Source organism: Pavona decussata, unplaced genomic scaffold, assembly GCF_977016875.1.
Source record: "Pavona decussata unplaced genomic scaffold, jaPavDecu1.1 SCAFFOLD_49, whole genome shotgun sequence".
Taxonomy (NCBI): domain Eukaryota; kingdom Metazoa; phylum Cnidaria; class Anthozoa; order Scleractinia; family Agariciidae; genus Pavona; species Pavona decussata.
Window position 1 is genome coordinate 1,075,558 of NW_028145471.1, and position 19,769 is coordinate 1,095,326.

The window sequence follows — 19,769 nt, forward strand, 5'->3', positions numbered from 1 at the left end:
ACATCAACCTGTTTAAACTTTCTACTCCACTTAACACTCCTAACACTGCTACTGCGATGACTCCTGTAACTTTTTTCGGAAGACCTGCACCTTTCAAAGCTCTATTTTCACAGGACCCTGATAACCTGCAGCTGCATTACTTTTTAGGGTTGGAAACATTGTTCTGTTGTTCGGTTTTTCTTCTTCTTTTTTTTTTTTTTTTGTCCTCTCGACTAACCCTGTAAGAAGTCTTATTATTTATGGTTGTTTGTATTTAGTAGTATTAGTAATAAAGCAGTTTGTTTTATATTATCTTTTTTTACTCCATAATTTATGTAGTAATTTTCTCACAGAACACACATTTTTTGGAGCCTAGTTCTTTTATGAGACCCCACCATTTTTGTCCCTGTTTCTTGGTCCAAGCTTTGTAAATAAATAAATAAGTTTATAACTAAATAAAAAGATATAGATAAATAAATAAATAAATAAATAAATAAATAAGTAAGTAAACGACCTTACAACAATAATGAGTTGAAAAAAACTGGACCGTCCAATGATTCAGTTACAGTAATAGCTTGTCTCACCTAAAGAAACAAGCTTCTCCGCTTATATCTTTTATATCATTTAAACGTGCCCTCAGGAATAATTTTTTTAAAGAAGCAATTAACCCTGCCGCATTGTTATCCGTTGCTCTTGATTTTACCTTTGTAATTTTCTAGTTTATTTACTTTTAGACAGAGGGCCACAATTTTATAAGTGTTTTTCACTATTTAGTGCTAGCTTCTAAATGAAGGATTTACTAAATAAAAAGGTCGGTCTTCAACAAAGTAGTAAGACTTCATGTAGTCGTTCCACAAGGCCGGGCCGGGGCAGATGCTATGAATTATGGACCTCTCGCCGATTGTGGTCTTAGTTTTGAATTTTTCATGAATGCAAATAATTTGTAACCTGGTGACTACTTGGTAGGACTGCAGATGTAGGCAGGCTCAAGGCCACGAATAAATCAGTTTTAAAAGTGTTGGAGTAATACGTGCGAAGCGAGGTGTATAATAAATTAACCTGGTGTATTATTATAGAAAGTGACGCAGACATACTCCGAAAAAAGAAATCCGAGTGCTCCTATCAGGAGTCGAACCTAATCCTTCCGATTACTAGTTCGGATGCTTTACCACTGAGCTACAGGAGACTCGTGGGAGCTAAGGCCATTAAACTAGGTTCATGGGACAAACATACTGCATACTGCTAGGATTGGAATGCTTTAACGTGGATTTCAGGGAGAAGGTGCCGGAGAATGTTGCTATTCTATCCGCCTCACTAAACTAGAATAGTATCATATAAAACGTGAATCAGGAATTGCAGAATTTATGCTTAAAAAAAAAAAGAAAGAGGTAAATTATTGCGGTAAAGATAGAAGAAAAAGAGCCTACTCAGAGTGATAAGAAATATCCAACTCCTTAAACAGAGGTTAACTGGAAGCTTTATAATAAACTTCAAGGCTGAGATAAAAGGCTGGCGCCGTTTGGTGATAATGGTGAACCGTTCATGTTTTATAGGGGAGGTTGAAAAAATTGCGCTGATGGACTGGTTCCTAGAAGCAAAGAGCTGCGTGCGCACGTATTTTGGAGAGTAACGCAAGTCGAATGAAAATCAGTAATGGCGGCGGGAAGTTGCGGAGGTCGTTTATTTACGATGTTTTAGCAGAGAATTAATTCTCTAAAACTCGCCGATCTTTCAGTAATGAATCATTCTAATTCGGCAACTGGTTACAGACCTTCGAGGCCGATGTTATGTCGCTATTATAATGCGAATGGATACTGTTTTTATGGCGATCAGTGTCAATTTGTTCATGCGAAGCCTTCTTCGAGCGATGCCAGGACTGGTACGTATTGTAAACACGATAAAAAATATCGATTTTTATTTCCCTGTGCATGTTTTTGTATATTAGTATTTATATTTATTTGTTGGAAATTTACCTTTTGAGTGCTTGATGAAATGGTTGTGTTTCTCGTAACTTAAAGCTTATAGACTTAACTTAATTGACAACAAAACAAATGCAATATTAGATTGAAGCTAAGCTCGTACAGTTGATGCTCCCTGCAGATGGTTTTTTACTGTCCGCTGTGTAAATCTCTTATGAATGTTTTTTTTTCTTGCAAAATCTATAGGGGACGTATTAAGGTAATTCAGGAAATTATAATTATTTTAAGAAAACAATGTATCCATAAGCTTACATTATATAGTTTACAAAATTAACTTTAATACTGTCATGGAAATAACCCATTTTGTATGCATCATACCATCTTGTTTATGAAAACAACAGAAGATTTAAATATTACTTCTCTGATAATCAAGTATAAATTGTTGGCTTTTGTTTCTTAAAATTGTGTGCTACAACTGTGATCAACTGTGATGATGATTTCTGCCGAAACGTCGTCGAGGTTGTCGAAACATCGGTTCTTACATTTGACCAGTACTGTGGTTTCTATTGATATTTACACTGTAAATACATATCGGTACATGCACTAAAGGCTTACAGAAAATGATTACACAGTACCTTTGAAAATGTAACATATGTCTTTCCTGTTTGACCTCCATAGCTACAGACAAGAACTTCAACACAAACACATCCTTTCACAGAAGCTCGTCAGCACCAGCATTCAACTCAAACTCTGTTAATAATGGCTCTCTTGGTACAAAAGGGCTGCGTGGGGGTGGAGGGTTCAAGAACAATCCCCCAGGAACAAGCAATATGCCTGATAGCTTTGTCAACAACATGGCTCAGTTGTCAATATCAACAAACAAGGTCTGTACACTACTGCTTAAAAAAATTAATGGTAATACAGTACTATCTTCATTAGAATACAGGGTATCAGTACTGTAGGTGGTCATCAATTGAAGGTGTACTTGGAAAATAGCCCCAAGTGACTTCTGATAAACTGTTAGATTCTAATTCCAAGCGTCCTTGTGTTTCCTTATAAAGAGAGGAGAATTTAACGTGAAAATCAAGAGTCACTTACTAGGGCCTTTTTCCATGCACCATTTCAAAGAACAGAAAAACATCTTCCAACATTGTTTTCTATTAGTCTCTTTCAAATCCTGAGTAGCAGGTTACCTTCACTGTGGTTGCTAGTTATAGCTGGGTGGGTACGTAGAGGGGTCTTCCATATGCTGACATCCCATCTCTCCTCTGCTTCCTCCACTATTCAGCTACTAGCTGCAAGTAGCACCAGATACAGGTGTTTGACCTTAAGGGCAGTCAAGGTGCCTACTAATAAAGAAGTATATTTTGTGTGGTTTATGTCTATGCGGGGAAAGCAGGTCTCAGCAAGGGCTATTGAAATCCAAAAAGAAAATTAGGGGTAACCATGGATTTTTTAGAGATAATTAAGCAACAATTATTGTAAAAAACAGTAAAATACAAAGCAGTGTATGGCATTTTTTTTTCCCAAATTGAAGCGTTATTATCTCTTAAAAATGCATGGCTACCCCAAATTTTCTTTTTGGATACCAAGAGCACTTGCTAAGTTCTGATTTCTCTGCATAGTTTTAAACCACACAAAAATATCCCTGTATTAGTAGGCACCACCTATAGGAAACCTGAGTATTCAGAGATGCGCAGAACGTATGCGCAGTAACAAAAGTAGGCACCATCCTTAATAGCCCTGAGAATTCATGTCTGTGTGCATACATGTATATTGCCTTGTGGTCTGTGTTTGGTGTATTTGCTGTTAGTTCAAGTCAGTCCTGTATTAAGTCCCATAAAATTTACAATGATGTTGCAGGCATAGCTCCTAATGTCACATGTTCAGCCAAGTCATAACTACTATTTTATCTTCTGAAATTAGCAGTTTTGCCAGTCACTAAAAACAATACACCACATTGTCACAGTAGCGACTAATCACTGGGGGCTAATGCTCTCTATACGTGTGCAGTCCAAGTTGTTTTGCTTCAAACCTGGCTGTATGAGCTGCCTGTAGCTAAGATGTCTTATTTACTTTACTTCATACTACTCTGCCATGGAAACCATTCATTTGAAATTACCATAAAGAAAATAGAATCACAATGTGCAGTGTATTTGCAACAAAGTACACAGTCAAGTGTCTTTAACTCTGTCTGTTTGTACATGTTTTTATCATGTATGTCCCGTGGCACCACCAACCTTTCAGGCACTAACCTCTTAAGCTCATTAATTGAGCTGTCAGATGATGAGTAGTGTTGACATTATACATGTACAATGTTGTCAAATCAAAACATTGTCAGTTTTAATTTGCATAGGAAAACTGATAGGCAAGGATTTTATTAAGGGCCATCCACAGGGTTTTCAAAAGCACCAGACGCCCGACACAAGTCACCGGCTACTTTTAGCGTTTGCGCCGGGTACTCTTTGTCTCCAAAGTATGAATTAAAAATCGTTGCTGCATTTATCTGAGTGATATTTTGAAGAAAACTCTTGTTTATAATTCAGTTTACAATGACCTCCAAACAAACACTTTTTTGCCCTGAAAATGCACCAGAATGCATCTCTGGGTATGCAAAATTTAAAAATTTGCCGTGACCATCCCAGCAGGAGGGGGTATCCCCATCCCGCACCCGCCCCCCGTGCGGCTTTCACTGCACGGCACCTCTAACACGGTGGCAATTGTACTCCTGCTACTTTCACATTTCCTCCTAGTACTTTTTTTCATTTTGAAAACCCTGCATCCACTGGTCATATTAACCTTTAATATCTCAACCAATGTTTTCAGTAAAAGAACATATCCAAGTTAACTATCCTGGCCAGGTGCAATAACCTCTTGCACACCGGTTCAAAATTTTATTGAAACCCCTGGATATAGGTACATTTATCCCATGCCATAGAGAATACAGCCAATCAGAAAGCTAGAAACCCGTTGCATATTCTGCAGTATGCAATTGGTAGTATTCCATGAAAAATTCCCGGTGTTCCTCGCGGCCTACAAATTTTTCCCGCCGAAAGATCAATCGGAAGAGCCTGCGACAGGTCAAAATTTTCATTCAGAAAAAATTACTGTCAACAACTAAAACATGGAAGAAGAATACCCCAGTTTTCACCTTAATTTAGACTTCCTAGAGCCAGACGTCGAACGGGAAAGTTAATTCGATGAGTGGCATGGCATAAATTAGTTGAAAGGCTCATGTGTATACTAAGAAAAATCAAGTCACTCATGGGATATTTCACAGTATATCACTCGAAAGCATTGGATAACTAGTATGTATTTTATAAGATCAAGTCTTATGACTAATTTTAGATTGCTGAAGTAAGTATGCAATCTGATGGTGTTATCAATCCATTGTGTTGATTTCAGATCCCTCCAGGTTCTCTCGGAGGACACCCATCTCCATTGTCACCTTCAAAAAAGGCATTTGCATCATCTTTAGCACCTGGAGGTCCAGTCTCACCTCTCCACTCCCCTAAACCATCACTCAGCTCACCCAAGACGCAACAGAACCCCATCACATCACAAGCATTTGAGTTTCTTCCTTCTGCTACGGTAAGTGCAATGCGGTTAGGGCTACCGTAGTTGGTTGGTAGGGTGCTATAAGCACTAAATGGATAAAGGGGTTGGTTTCTAAAGTAACTGCTGTACTGTGTCAGTGGGGAATATAAACAAATGTCTGGTTGATCAATAGAGTTGATAACAAAAGGTAAATTGACCACTGTAAAAAGATTTGAGTGTTTATGTTTTGAATATTAGCCCTTCATCAGAGCAAATACAAATCTAGCTAATGTTTGAAATGTCTACACTCAAATCTCTTTATAGTAGCCAATTCACATGTATGTCATCAACTTTGTTGATAAACCAAACATTTGCTATAAGTAATACAGACTATGAAAAGAGGTCATGGGCTTGTCTCTTAGCTGGAATACCAGCCAGGATTTTCACAGCCAGTGCACCAAAGTGTGACCACTTTGAATTAATTATTCACACACTCTCGGATGTTTACCCAATCAAAATTCACTTGTGCCTTTTAGCAGGCTTTTTGGCAGCTATTGTTGCATTTTTATTGGAAAATAATTACCGTAATATGCAAATTAATTAGCAGTGGTCGGAAGCAAAGCACATCAGCCTTTAAGTAACGGTGAAGTAGTGTGCTGGCTGTGTTGAACATCTTGACTCATTGCAATGCCATTTGTTAAAGGCCAAAGTTTTAGCCAGAAGTGTACATCATTCTAAACTGCTGTAGAAGCAGTTCAAGGAAAATGCAAAAACAAAAAGTTCCCCCACCCCCCAAAAGAAAATTAAGCACCCCTTCCCCCACCCCTACCACCAATTCTCAAATACAACCAACCATCTTGTATTAAGCCGTAAGGGAATATAATCCAATGGACTTACCTACATGTATTTTAAACTACATCCACTTGGTGTTTTGGGCTCCAACCTGTATTAGACTGCAAAATTAATGCCCTCCAATAATAATCCCCCACTCCCCCCCCCCCTTCCCCCGCTGCCACATAGAAAAACTGATCAAGCCTTCCCTGACAATTAGCCCCAAAAGGAATTGCTTGTAATAATTGACAGAATAAGTCTGTCTCAATATGAACCCTTGCATCAAGTTCACAGTTACAGTAGCAGACTCTTTTTGGATGCATGATTGGTTAGTACTGGAATGGATATTCCAAAACAAGGCTGGACACCTTATGCTGTTTACACAATTTAGTCTTTGCAATCCCTATAACCCTGACGTCGACTGATGTAAAAAAATCCAGAATCCCAAATGTTAGGCAGGGAACTGAGAGTAAAGAGCTCCATTTAGGCAGGGAATAGCACTGATATAGACTATTAAGGCCTGAGCCATGGTTTGAAAATGGTTAGCTGTCATTATTTTTGTTGTTATGGCTAACTCTCTGAAATAAGTTAAAAATTACCATTTTCGTCAGCAATCCCTTTTTGGTGTAGTGGATATTGAAAGGAGATACAAATTATGCACAGTATGTCCTAGGTTCAAGGCCCTAAACTGCTTTGATTTTTAACTTTTTTTAGTGTTAAGTTTGAAATAAGTTTTCTGTTGTGTAGACATCATAAGGTGTCCAACCTTGTTTTGGAGCATCTATTCCAGTAACAACCCCAAGTTATTTTCTAATAATTTCATAACCAATCAGAGGCCAAGTTTTCTCACCCAATCACAATACTTTACTTAATATCCTTTACAGAACCAGACACTTCCCCAGGCCCCTATACATAGTCAAGCCCAGGTCCCTGCTCCTCAACAGATGGAGTCCATCGGTGGAACGACGTACTTTTACACTCAACAAGCACAACAACAACCTGCTGTGGTAAGAGGGTCATTACATCTGTAAAATAATTGATCATAATCCGCAGTGCTCCAAACTCAAGTTTTTCCAAATTGCCTTTTGGCCACCTTTTATAGCAAAAGATCGCCAGACATCAAATTTTGGTGGAAGATCTTAGTTAGCTTTCTTTGGTTTCTGGGGGCCAATACATTTAGGCCCCCCCTCCAGAGATTTCAGAGGGCTTATTACATGTATTTTGATGAAAGGGGGCCCACAAGATCCAGGGACACTCATGATCAACAGTTTAGTTGAGTCTTGGAATGAGGTTGATTACATTCTTTGCTTTATTGAGTGTTCATGCACATGTATTTGTCACTCAAGCTCAAGCCACTGCTAGGGAAAATGTATGAAAGCTACCAGAAATTCTAGCATTATTTGTTTAAATTACCTACTTGGGTACCTTATTTGTTGTTGTTTTTTAATGAGTTTTTTAATGTTCCTTTTCAGCTATTTCCTTCATACCAAGCATACATTTCAGAACCTTCGCATCTTGCTCATCTTCAAAGCAGTCAAACACGCAACAATGCTTTCTCAATGTCTGCACAGATTCGACAGGTTGGTTATTGGGTGTTTTACTAATCTTTTCATTTCAGAGAGAATCCAAGTTTAAAAAAGGAAAACATTACAAACATCACTTCAGATCACCAGAAGCCTTAATTTGAATGGTCACTCTTGAGGGTCAACAGAACCCTTTTGATTTTATACAAATAATTCATGTATTACCAATTACCTGCAAATTATTGTGTTTTTTAAGGGATAGAGCTGGGCTTAAAAGTGAATAAATTATACATTTTATTTTCCATACATTTGACAGTAAATTTTTCCCAGTAATTAATGTACTTAGACTTTGACTTGGTTTTACAGACAAATTTGTTGAAAATTAAAAACACGTAATTACTGGATGTGTAATAGAATGTGTTCTAGGCCAGTTACATGTACATCCCCTGAATTAATAGCCTGCTCAGATCTCAAATGTTATGGAAATTTAATTATACATTTGTGAATTAATTCAAATTCCAGGCTTTTGAATACAAAACAAAATTATTTTGTGCTGTGTTGGCCACATTTTCATAAAGGTGGGCTTAGGTGTGAAAAGGTCTAGATACAAGTCATGTACTGACATGTAATTTTACTTGCAAATTTGTAAAATAGGGAGTGACAGTGAAACATAGAATGTGGAATGATGAAAGAAAAAATGAAGATCTGTTGATTGATTCATTCGTTTATTGATTTCAGGAGCTCATTCACCAACATACTTTGAGTATGGCACAGCTTGACCCAGACAATCAGAGTAAGACATGTACTGTTTATTGATTAAAAAAATTGTAAATGCCCAGCATTCAGCATGCCCTTGTAAGTTATGGAATGTGTGTGAGTGCTTTATCTGTTTGGATGGCCTTAATCAGAAATTCGGATCTAGCCATAAAGAAAATCCAAGTCTAGATTTGGCAAAATGTCAGTGCAAAATCTTTCGTTTTTGAAGGGGGGAAATGTTGTTTAAAATGTCGAAAAATGTCAGCTAACATTTTCATAAAACCACCAAGAGCTGGTAAATTCAGGATGCATAAAATTCTGTTTCCTAGAATTTTCTGCAGCTTGCATTTTCAGCTATTTTAAAGCATCCAAATAGATCAATCTGCATTAGCTTACACAAATATATCTTTAAAAGGGCACATAACGACCTGGGAACACAAGAGGAAACATTTTTTACGTATTTTGCTTAAAATATTGTTCTCATTGGGTGCCCCTGATATCTTCACAATCCACTTTTGGCAGCCCTCTACATGAACCTTCAGTATCACTGAGATCTCCATTGCCAATTATGGACATTCCTTATTCTGATACATTGTACTGTTTTTTGACTTCCCTAGCTCTGCCACAAGAAGTAGACAGCTATCATGGACTGTGTCCTATAGAGCCACTTGATACTCCAACAGATCAGGTTAGTGAAATTACATTTTCCCTAAAAATTTCTTCTTTGGGTTCCCAATGATCCCTTTTCAGAGTGTCTTTAAACTCACCACCTATCAATGAGCTTGGGTAACTGGTGCCTAGAGAATTGGCCATTCAAGAGTATCCATGGCAACCTTGTGATCAGGAACTACAGTACCCTGGCAAGCAGCCACCACCCAGCACTGTCACACTGAAATTCAGTAGAAAAAACAATTCTTACTTAACCCAATACTTAGCTGAAATACCCCAGCTAAAATCTGGGCAGGTATGGTGGGGCAAGAATCCTCAGCTTAATGTAACGCACAACAGGAACCCACCCTGCAAGGACCTATGGACCATCCCATACATGTGGGTCATGTACTGCCACAAACTAGACTGGTGACCCTATTGGCTTGAGCCTAACTTTGCCTAAATTACTTTGGCCAGCTTCTTAATACTTACGTACATGTAGGTCTCATGATGCCAATTGGTGATAAGGACCCCCTCCTGCCCCTTTGACAGGTCCCAGCATAGATACTAAACAGTGAAACATAACCAGACTTAGTAAACTTACTAGTGAGTAATTTCTATGTCATCTTCTGGCGATGGGGTTCATTTCTTCATATTACACAATTTGAACAATGTTTAAATTAGGACCCAGTCGCTTTGTGAATGATATATGCCATTGCGTGACCAGCATTACCGGGAACGAAATGAACATTCAAATTCCTCTTTGTAATGTCCGGCATTTGAATGGAATGTTGAACATTTCTCTGGAAATCTTTCCCAAAAAGACGCAGTAACTAAAAAAAAAAAAGATTCAAAATACTTGGGAAACAATAAATTGTTATTCTTGAAATACTTAATGCTGTAATGTAAAGACAAATTCATAGCTTTATGCCATCAATAAACTAGGGAAATTTCAATGGGAAATCTGAAATCTCGTTGACGATGTTCAAAACTGACATGTAAATTTCAAAACTCCGTTCAAATTTCAAAAATACTGGTCACGCGTGATGTAGATTGACTGTAAGCTCTGGTTATATAGACCACCTAGCCCCAGAGAGCAACTCTACCGTACCTTCTTTTTCGTGGTTCATTTGTTGTTAATGTTGTTATGATCGACTGCTGTAAAAAAGAAAACATTTAGATTGTGTCAGAGAAGTGGCATGTCATAAAAGAGGCAGTAAAAGCATTTAGTTATTAGATGATGTTCCTAACATGTTTATTCCGTTTTTATTATTTTTTCAGGCCCAAAGAACGTTTGGGTATATGACGACTTGTTACAAAGCCACAAATTCAAAAGACGGGCTCATTTACATCCTTCGTAGAATACACAGTAAGTGGACTGGCACAGGGTTCAGTAAGGCATGCCTAGTCAAGTCTATCATTCGAGCAGCACGTCTGTCATTGTCGCTGTGTCTCTTAGTCTTTAAGACTTACAGTTGATTGGTTGTTTGGTTTGGTCAGTTTGTCAGTTCCCAGCTTATCCAATTGAAACAGTACCACAGTTTATCAAACCCTTTTTAAGAATGATGTATTATTCAGTAATGACACAAGCAAACTCGGAAAAAAAGAAATTCCGAGTGCTCCTATCAGGAGTCGAACTTAAGACCTTCCGATTACTAGTTCGGATGCTCTACCACTGAGCTACAGGAGACTCGTGGGAGCTAAGGCCATTAAACTAGGTTCATGGGACAAACATCCTGCATACTGCTAGGATTGGAATGTCAATGAGTGGTATATGCGAAATGAAAGGAAATGTGATGTAATGTGTTAAGCCTGGTGAAAAACTCCTTTCAATTTATAACTTACGTTATTTTGTCTTTCAGCGTTTCGACTAGTGAACGCCAAATCCATGATTCTCGTTGATCAGTGGAAAAAAATCAGTCACTCAAACCTTGTCAGCCTGAGAGAGGTTTTCACGTCAAAAGCATTTGGAGATAACTGTAAGTTTCTTTGTTTTAAAGACCCTTGCGTATTTGTAGTTTCACCATTTTAACCTATCATAATGTGCAAATGTCGAATGTATTCGATTGGCTAAAAAGAATTGAGCATTTCCGACCTGTTAGTTTAACGTATTTCTTGTTTAATCTTGCAGCGCTTATATTCGTTTATGATTACCATCCGGGAGCTGAGACGCTTCTTATGAGGCACTTCTCAGGCCCTGATTCCACACTCACTGTGAGCCCCGATGGCACGTTATTGTTCCCCTCAAATCCCCGCCCTGGTGGAGTACCCAATCGACACAGACCCGGTCACCGCAGCCCCATGCCTGAGCGTCTCATTTGGAGTTACATCATCCAACTGTCCTCTGCCTTGAGGACGGTCCATGCGGCCGGTTTGGCCTGTAGGGTGATAGACCCATCAAAAATTTTGTTAATTGGAAATTCAAGGTGAGTAATCGTAAGGAGCTTTCCATTTATCAGAATTTGCCTCCCCCCCCCCCCCCCCCCCAAGACCGGTCAGTCGGTTGATGGAATGGGTCATTCTGAAGGCATCAATCTGCGAAATTTTCAAACTTAAACATTCCGAAAATGGTACTCGTTATTCTGAAGAAATTCGAAAGGCCTATAAATTTGAGCATTCACTTTTGCGAACTGTCTGGTCTGGCATCCGTTGCTAATCAATCATCAGTGCGTAAACAACTGACAACATATGCAACATGCGTCCTTTTCTGAGACTATTATTAACAAAATTTGCTTAGTTTTCGGCATAAATACTGTTAAGCGAATTAGAAAGCGACGTCTTATATTGCTGTGGCAATATTATGAGATTTGTCAGAGGACGCTTGAGTCAACAACTTGTCTCGACTTAATGATGTTTAAATTTGCATTTCATACCCATAAGGCGTGAAAGGAAGGAAAGGCTTGCCCTTTTATAGCGGTACTTTTTGTTTACATTTCAAAGCAGTCTGTGTGTTATTTCATGTGTTTGTTGTTTCTCATCTGAAATCCATCACAATCTTTCATGTCTGAACTGCCATTACTTCTTTGATGAAGGATTTTCAAGTTAAAGCAATGCTTGAGTAAATAGATTGGTTTGCTTTGCTTTAGCAGCGTAGCCTTTGTTTTACCAACGGGGCCGTAGTACCCATTGTTGTGACTATGTCTTCTTGCGGACTGTAATCTTCGACCCTGAAAACGTTTTTAAAAGTTTTTTTTGTCGCTTTTTGTCGCCTTTTGTTAAATTGGCTCAAGGATCCCACACCCCAAAGCATTAATTTTTGTTGTACCAACGTTTTACTGCCCTGAACACACCTCACGCAAACTTGCATACTTTACGTACGTGATTTATTGAAAAAAAAGGTAAATAAAAGGGAGCCCCTTGGCGGATGTGGACCTTTGAAACAATGGTCTGTTACTTGTTTTGTTGACAGACTCAGAATAAACGGCTGCGGAATATTTGATGTGCTCAGTTTCGACGCCAGTAACAGTCCAAACGCCATGATTCCACATTTTCAGGTAAATCTCTCAGCTCATTTATCCATTATAGTGTTTTTATTACTAGAGAGCGTTTTCATTCACGTGACTACCGGCCATATTAGTTTACTGAAACAAAAGGAAGTATTTGCATAAAAATAGAGTTCAATTCCCAGAGGTTTAGTTTGGGACACCAATATGGCCGCCATTTCTTTGTATTGGGACACCAACATGGCCGCCGTGACGTCATGTGAGAACACATGCCATAAGCCATATGCCATAAGATTATCCATAGACTGGGGCGTTAAACGTGGCCCAAACTACGTGTAGGAATAGCGAATCTCTCTAGACTTATTATTATTATTATTATTATTATTATTATTATTATTATTATTATTATTATTATTATTATTATTAGAGCATGTGATGCCCTCTATGACCGTTATTGTATATGCCCCCACGCACAGGTGTCTACTTATAGTAAGAGTTCCCTCAGGCGCCAGCACAATTCATGTAGGCATAAAAGTAACTGCGAGTCCATTGGGCGAATGCTATAGCTTGCACATGACCTTATCGGCGCTTTAAGCCTCCAGTTCGCTAGGAAAACCTGGATATCTCGAGAGAAAAGGTACTCTGTCTCAGGGACGATTACTCAGACAATTTGAATAGGCGCTTGAATTGTTTTTAATTGTCACCAAGAATTGCCATTGTACACGGGACATGTTATTTCTCGGCTTCGATTCCCACTGAGGTTGAATATTTTTTCTTTGACTCGTGTGATCTCCCATTTCCGTACTAGAGCTAATACTCAGAAGAATTTTCATGGATTTAGTTTAACACTCTAACATACACCGCAGAGTTAATCTTTCGATCCATTATCTGTTAATTAAGCCATGGTTGTATTTGTTTTGTTGCAGCAAGAAGATCTCACCTCCCTCGGTAAGCTGATTCTTGCTCTGGCATGTTATTCCCTTCAAGCTGTTCAGAGGGAACACATTCAGCAGTCATTAGAATACATGGCTATGAACTACTCTTCAGACCTAAAAAACCTTATCATGTAAGTAATACAAAAACACTGGCTTACACCTAACACGCAAGCGTATGGGGATAAGGACAAGTATAAGGTCTTAGCCCATGAAACCTGCAGAACAGAGTAACGCAAATACAAGCACAGGCCCTAAGTGCAAGGAAAGGAAATCTTTTAATTTTTCTTGTACTCGAAGGCTTTCGCATTGAGCTCCTCGGAACTCTACCTCCTTTTCTCCGGGTTTTAGAGATTTTTCTCTGTGCAGCGCACTAGTTACGTGCGTGTAATGACAATTTTTAAAATCCGTCTGTTTACCTTCACATATTTCAGCAATAAAGCGCCACAAAACAATACAAAACAGGGTTATGAGTCTGTTGTAAGCTTTATCCTTACTCCCAAGGTTTTTCTTCCTCGTCGATAATCCAACATTTATAATGGTCTGCTTGAAAACGTAACTTTTTTCTTTACTTAAATGTCATAATTGGAGTTGTGCTTGGTTAATATAATTATCATAATTAGTGAATACATAATTCGAATTGTGCATGGTCGTGGCTTTTCTTTTGTAGCTATCTCCTCAGCAGTCCTCTTCCTGCGCACATGAAGAGCGTCAATGACATCATGCCGATGATCGGCGCCAGGTTTTACACGCAACTGGACGCTGCGCAAGTCAAGTGCGATGTTTTGGAAGGAGAATTAGCCAAGGTAAGGCGCGGTGTAACTCGCGGCGCTTTTACCCTTTTACGGCATCTTTTCATGAAATCGATTGTCCAATCAGAATTTTTCGCGAGGGACAAGAAAACCAACATAAAGCCACAAGCGAAGTTGAATTGGCTTCCTGGCAGCAATTCCCAAATTCTGATAAGATAAGTCATTTATCCTTTAAGCTCCGGTAGTAGCAGACATCGAGTTTCTTCATACAGTATCATTACATGATTAGGCTTCGAGAGCAAGAGCCGGTGTCTGCTCTTGCAGGATACCACAACCTGGTCAAACACTTATGTTTGACCATATAATGTTCAACACGCTAACTTCTTGTCCACAGCGGTCTTTTTGGACATTTTGTCACGTGACTCACTACCTGAAGTCACGTGACACAAATTAACATTTTACTTACTTGAAAAAGATTCCGCGAAGGAATCGAAAGCTTGTAACGCTTGAAATTTTTTAAATCCTGAAAGCTTATTATGTTTACCGAAGGAAAACAATGTTGTGGCTTTGAGTAATGCGAGTCTGATGCAAGCTGACTGATAGACTTTTTGCGCTCGTTGCTCGCTTTCGACGCCATAATATAAGAAGTCGACTTGGGACAAGGCTAGCTGACTGACAGCTAATGGTTCTTTCCTTCTTTTTCTTTAGGAAATGGAAAACGGCCGTCTTTTCAGAATCCTCTGCAAGATGGGAACTATCAACGAACGACCCGAGTAGCTAAGCTTTCTGTTCTACTTGTTCCTCCCTCATGTATCACGCCAATCCTTATCGTTCCCACGCTTTTCTCCTTACCGAGAGGGGGAGGGTACTCAACCGGGACTTTGCTAGGGAAGTGCGACTGAGCCCTGTAAATCCTGGCGACATCCCCAAGACAAAAATGTTGATTTCTCCTTCCCTATTTAAGACAAAATTCTTCATTTTGTGACCATGTGTAAGACGGTCACAGGATTGTATAGCAGTTGCGGTTATCCCTTGCGCAACGTTTAACTTGACTTTGCGCTGACCGTTTGGCTGTTGTGTCGGGAAGTAGCCTTCTACGCAGATGTTCTTTGGGCTCGTCACGCATTCATTCCTCGCCCACGAGCCCAAAGAGCGTTTGCGTAGGAGGCCAGTCAGGAGAAACCAGTGAAGAAAAGATACTCTGTTTAATACTGAAACTATATATCCTGTTTAAGGCAGAAGGCCATGAAAAGCATACCCTATCTTCATGCTCTTCCCCGTAGAGTCGTGATAAGGGACCCCCGCCCCGGTCTCCCTAAATGTCTTTCTGTTGTAAGCTACTTTGAGTAGGTTCTAGTTACAATGAACTGAGGGTCTCTAAAGCAGGGTTCGATGAGCTTGAGAGTAGACGGGCTTTCAGACTCGGAGAGCTGCGAATGCTCGTCGGTTTTAAGGAAACTTAGACTTGATTCAAACTTTTGAGTTCGAGTGAAAACAATGACCCCAACGTAAGAAGGACAGAAGGGAATTTGAGCAGGAACAGTAATGCTTTCATTTGCACTCCCGTCTAACCGCAATCTCCCTCCTAACTCGTTTCCAATCCCCACAGGTTCAGTATGGATCCAAGTTGGTCAGAGACTGGGGACCGGTATTTGTTGAAGCTATTCAGGGACTATCTGTTCCATCAAGTCTCCGACAGCGGAACACCATGGCTAGACTTGGCTCATATTGTAGCCTGCCTCAATAAGGTTAGTCAAGATTAGTCGTGTCGTAGTTGTTCCTTTCTCCGCATACCACGCAGTCTTTAACCGCTACTTTCCCAGACACTGTAAACCTTATTCAAAATGGCTACAGTTCGTATTCAAATTAGCCCTTCTTACCTCGTCCTTAAGCTCAAAAATCAAAGAATATTTTACCTTGAACGAGGCAAGAAAATAGCTTTAGCTACAGTAGCGCCATCTTATGGAACAGCCTTCCATATGACGTAAGGGAGCAGAGTCTCTTGGGCAATTCAAACGTGTACTCAGACAAGTACTTTAAGGCGCGGCAGTCGCGGAAAGCAGATTTTTATTAATTTTTACACCTGCATCGTTTACTAGTAAATTATTATTATCTTTGTAATGATTTATTTAGTTGTAGCTGATGAATTGTCCATGATCAAAGGAAGGGCTAATTAGAATGCCAACAAAAGAATATTAAAATGGTCGCCATTTTGGAATAAGGTTTATAGTTTTTATATGTAATGTTTAAAACACGAACAGCAGTGTTTTATCGGGATTTAAAACCAGGAGGCGCAGCCGAGTGGTTTTAGACCCGATAAAACACGTGCTGCGAGGTTTTTTGAACGGCTTCAAAAACATTCCTGGTAAAGCGTGTGTCAAGAGAGTTCATAACAATGATGCTTTTGTGAGCGTTGGAAATTAGCACACGAGAAAAACATTTAACACCGCATACTAATAAGGAGGGGGTTTTATCGGGTTTTAAAACCACTGCACGTGGTGTTTTATCGACCATTTGATTGGTCAATGGACTTATGAATTATCAATGAGTTTTTACAACAAATCTTCTCCCGTAATGTTTCATTTTCTAGCTCGACGCAGGCTCAGCGGAGAAAGTCTGCCTTGTATCTCGAGATGAACAGTCCGTGTTAGTGGTCTCGTATCGTGACCTGAAGACCTGCTTTGAAAGCGCCTTCAGTGAAATCCTATCTGCCTCTCTGACGTAAACCCTGACGAAATACATGCACGGATAAGGAAAGCTCTTATCATTGTCTATGAATAGAAAATCGCCCGCGTGACACGCGAGAAAAGCCTCGCGCGTCACGCGAGTTAATAATTTTTACAAAGGGGTATACTGGGCAAACGGACGGGGAGGGTGGGGAGGTCTGAGGAGGGACCGCAAAATTAGTATATCTCCCGGATGTGACCTATGCATCTGATTGGTTTAAAATAAATTTGAAATAACAGGGTGCCACTCAGAGTGAAATTTTTGCGGTCGCTCCTCAATTCTGGGGGAGAGGGCGGGGAGAAAGTGCGCAAAATTGCGTTACATTTTGCAAGAGCAAAAGAGGAGTCTTCGAAGAAGAGGCGAATTCTGAGTTAGCCGATAATAAAGGAAAGCACGGTCGAGCAAAGCAGACCACTAAAACTGAGTGAAGAAGTTTGCCTCGTTCGCTTACCTTTTCCGTTTGCCTTGTTCCTCCTTGACAGGTTAATGTGCGTGTGTGTGATTCAGTGAAGCTACCTTCGCTCAAAGCTTACTTCTTTTTCACTACAGAAAACAATTTAGGCCTTGTTCGTGTTTTCGTTTCTTCACAGCGCGTTCATTTTATACGTCCTTGGTGGTTTATACACTAGCTTTTTAACAAAAACAAGATACAAAGTTATCAGAATGTGATGGTTTGAACGGCTGGACTCATAATGTGTTTCTAAGACGTCTGGTTTGCTAGGAGGTGCTCCTATCTACAACTATTTTGTGTAACTTTGTGTAACTTCAGTGTGCAAACAAGGCATTTGCCTAAATCCTTCTGCGTACCTCAATTTCATGTCCATGTTGCAGAGCGACGACCTTTGTTGGCATAAATTAGCATAAAGTTGTACAGTTTAAATTATGCCCTACCATGACAAATGTTACATGTAGTTATCAGAAATAAGTTGAATATTCAGCGATATATAAAATGCGGTCAATAGGCCATTTTCCGAGCTGCCTTGAACCTCATTGTGAAAGCGAGGCCAAGTGCAAAGCTGTTTTTATGAAAATTAGTTTTCATTCATATGCAAACAAAACTAATTTTCGTATGAAAACGTTGCACGTATCCTCGCTTTTATAATGAGGTTCACAGCAACTCGGAAATGGCCTATTTGTGGTGTGTTAGCTGGGGTGTGTAGTAGAGGCTCTTCATTCACATAAATGCCTGTTTCGTTCTGTCACTTTTGAATGCCAAGTTTAAATGAGATCGTTGATTCCGTCAGGAATGGAGTTAATCCAAAAAGCAAAAAACAAGCATTTAGGTTTATCATTCAATGATTTCGTTTTCAATGTTTGGGTGAAGCACTGATCCTGTTGTATGTTTAATCTTAAACACTGATAGCATTGTTTAGTGTAAGGCGCGATTTTAAAATACCCCTAACCTGGGGAACACCAGCATACTGAAAAGTAACTCACAATTAACTCGAACGCGTAACTGCTACTTGTGTCATAGTAACTCTATTTAATAGACTGTAAGCAGTCCCCTTCTGGATAGTCGAGGGGTCGTGCGAAATAGCCGAGCGCGAAAAAACTGGAGCAAACGAGCGGAGGGGGGCTTAGGGAGAGGCAGGAAAAAGGGTCTCTCCCCCAGTCTCTTCTCGTTTATTTCTCCTCGCTCCAGTCTCGCTGCGCTGTGAGCGCACCCTCTCGACTAACCAGAAAGGGACTACTTGCAGTCTATCAATTTAAACCAGGTCGTCGTCGGTTTTATTTTCATCTTGGCGTGATATTTTATACGTTTCTCATTTGAATTTGGAATTTACTCAATTGCAATATAATACATCAGTTAATTTAACGAGTGCCCATCCCTTTCCGGGGATTTACATGTTTTTGAAAATAAACTGAAAAAAGTGCCCCACGGCGGGGACACACGAGCTGGTCAAATGCCCCACAGTGCAGTCAAAAAGACGTTGATTTCTTCGTTTCTGGGCTCACCTTTATATTTACGCCAAACTATGGACGTTTTCCATTTGTCATAACTGGCCGGCCATACCAGGCAGTTCGTAAAGGGAATGCGCACATTTGAAGGTCTGGTCTGATTATATGCCTGTCCTTAAAATTTCTTCGGAATAACTGGTACCATTTTCGGAATGTTCAAAAGTGAAACTTTTGTACAAAATGCCTTTCAAATGACCACTTCACTAGGTATATTTGAGCAGTCTGGCCAGTCAATACTGGCAAATGGAAAGCCTCGGATAAGTCCTGTTTTTCAGTATTGTGCAGTTACCGTTCTTTTTTGTCTTGTGCATGGATCTGCCATCTCATTAATGTCTTCCTCAGCCGCAGTTAATCAAGTTTTTTTTTTTAGTTTTTTTTTTATTTTTACTTTTTTTTTATCGTTGCTGATGAACTTATCATTGAAACAAAGCGACCGCATTGTGAGGTGAAAATCATGAGGCCGACGAATGTCCGGGGATAGACTAATGCCCCGATCCCGGGAGAGACAGTGTTGAAAAATGCCTCACGGAGGTGGGCACTGCTGGAATTGACTGATGTAAAAATGCCAACAAAGTTAGCTTTGCGTGTTCATCTTACACACAAATTACCTGTTCAAACTTGTTTTCTTCTTCCCACTTCTGGTTTTTCCAAACAGAAATAAGTTGCAAACATTCCAATGTCGCTTCGTCCACCGTTGTAAAAAAATAAGTGTGTAAATAACCTCTAAAACACTAAAAGGTGTCGCATACTCATCAATTATGTC

At 39.6% G+C, this 19,769-nt stretch overlaps 1 protein-coding gene across 1 annotated transcript; it reads left to right on the plus strand.

Annotated features, from left to right (window-relative positions):
• The first annotated feature begins 1,615 nt into the window (after positions 1-1,615).
• On the plus strand, positions 1,616-18,891 carry LOC146481526 (PAN2-PAN3 deadenylation complex subunit pan3-like). The gene is made up of 16 exons (XM_085108300.1): positions 1,616-1,858; positions 2,577-2,782; positions 5,304-5,489; positions 7,151-7,273; positions 7,739-7,846; positions 8,528-8,582; positions 9,163-9,233; positions 10,475-10,562; positions 11,056-11,172; positions 11,325-11,619; positions 12,603-12,687; positions 13,563-13,702; positions 14,239-14,374; positions 15,029-15,093; positions 15,930-16,068; positions 16,911-18,891. The coding sequence occupies exons 1-16, from the start codon at positions 1,717-1,719 to the stop codon at positions 17,043-17,045; spliced, it is 2,091 nt and encodes a 696-aa protein (XP_084964426.1). The 5' UTR covers positions 1,616-1,716; the 3' UTR covers positions 17,046-18,891.
• Positions 18,892-19,769: the final 878 nt, after the last annotated feature.

Excerpts from the sequence above, each read along its gene's own strand:
- LOC146481526 (XM_085108300.1), top strand. The coding sequence starts at position 1,717 with ATGAATCATTCTAATTCGGCAACTGGTTACAGACCTTCGAGGCCGATG. Across the intron at positions 1,859-2,576 it reads TTCGAGCGATGCCAGGACTG|CTACAGACAAGAACTTCAAC; the intron begins GTACGTATTGTA and ends TGACCTCCATAG. Across the intron at positions 10,563-11,055 it reads CATCCTTCGTAGAATACACA|CGTTTCGACTAGTGAACGCC; the intron begins GTAAGTGGACTG and ends TTTGTCTTTCAG.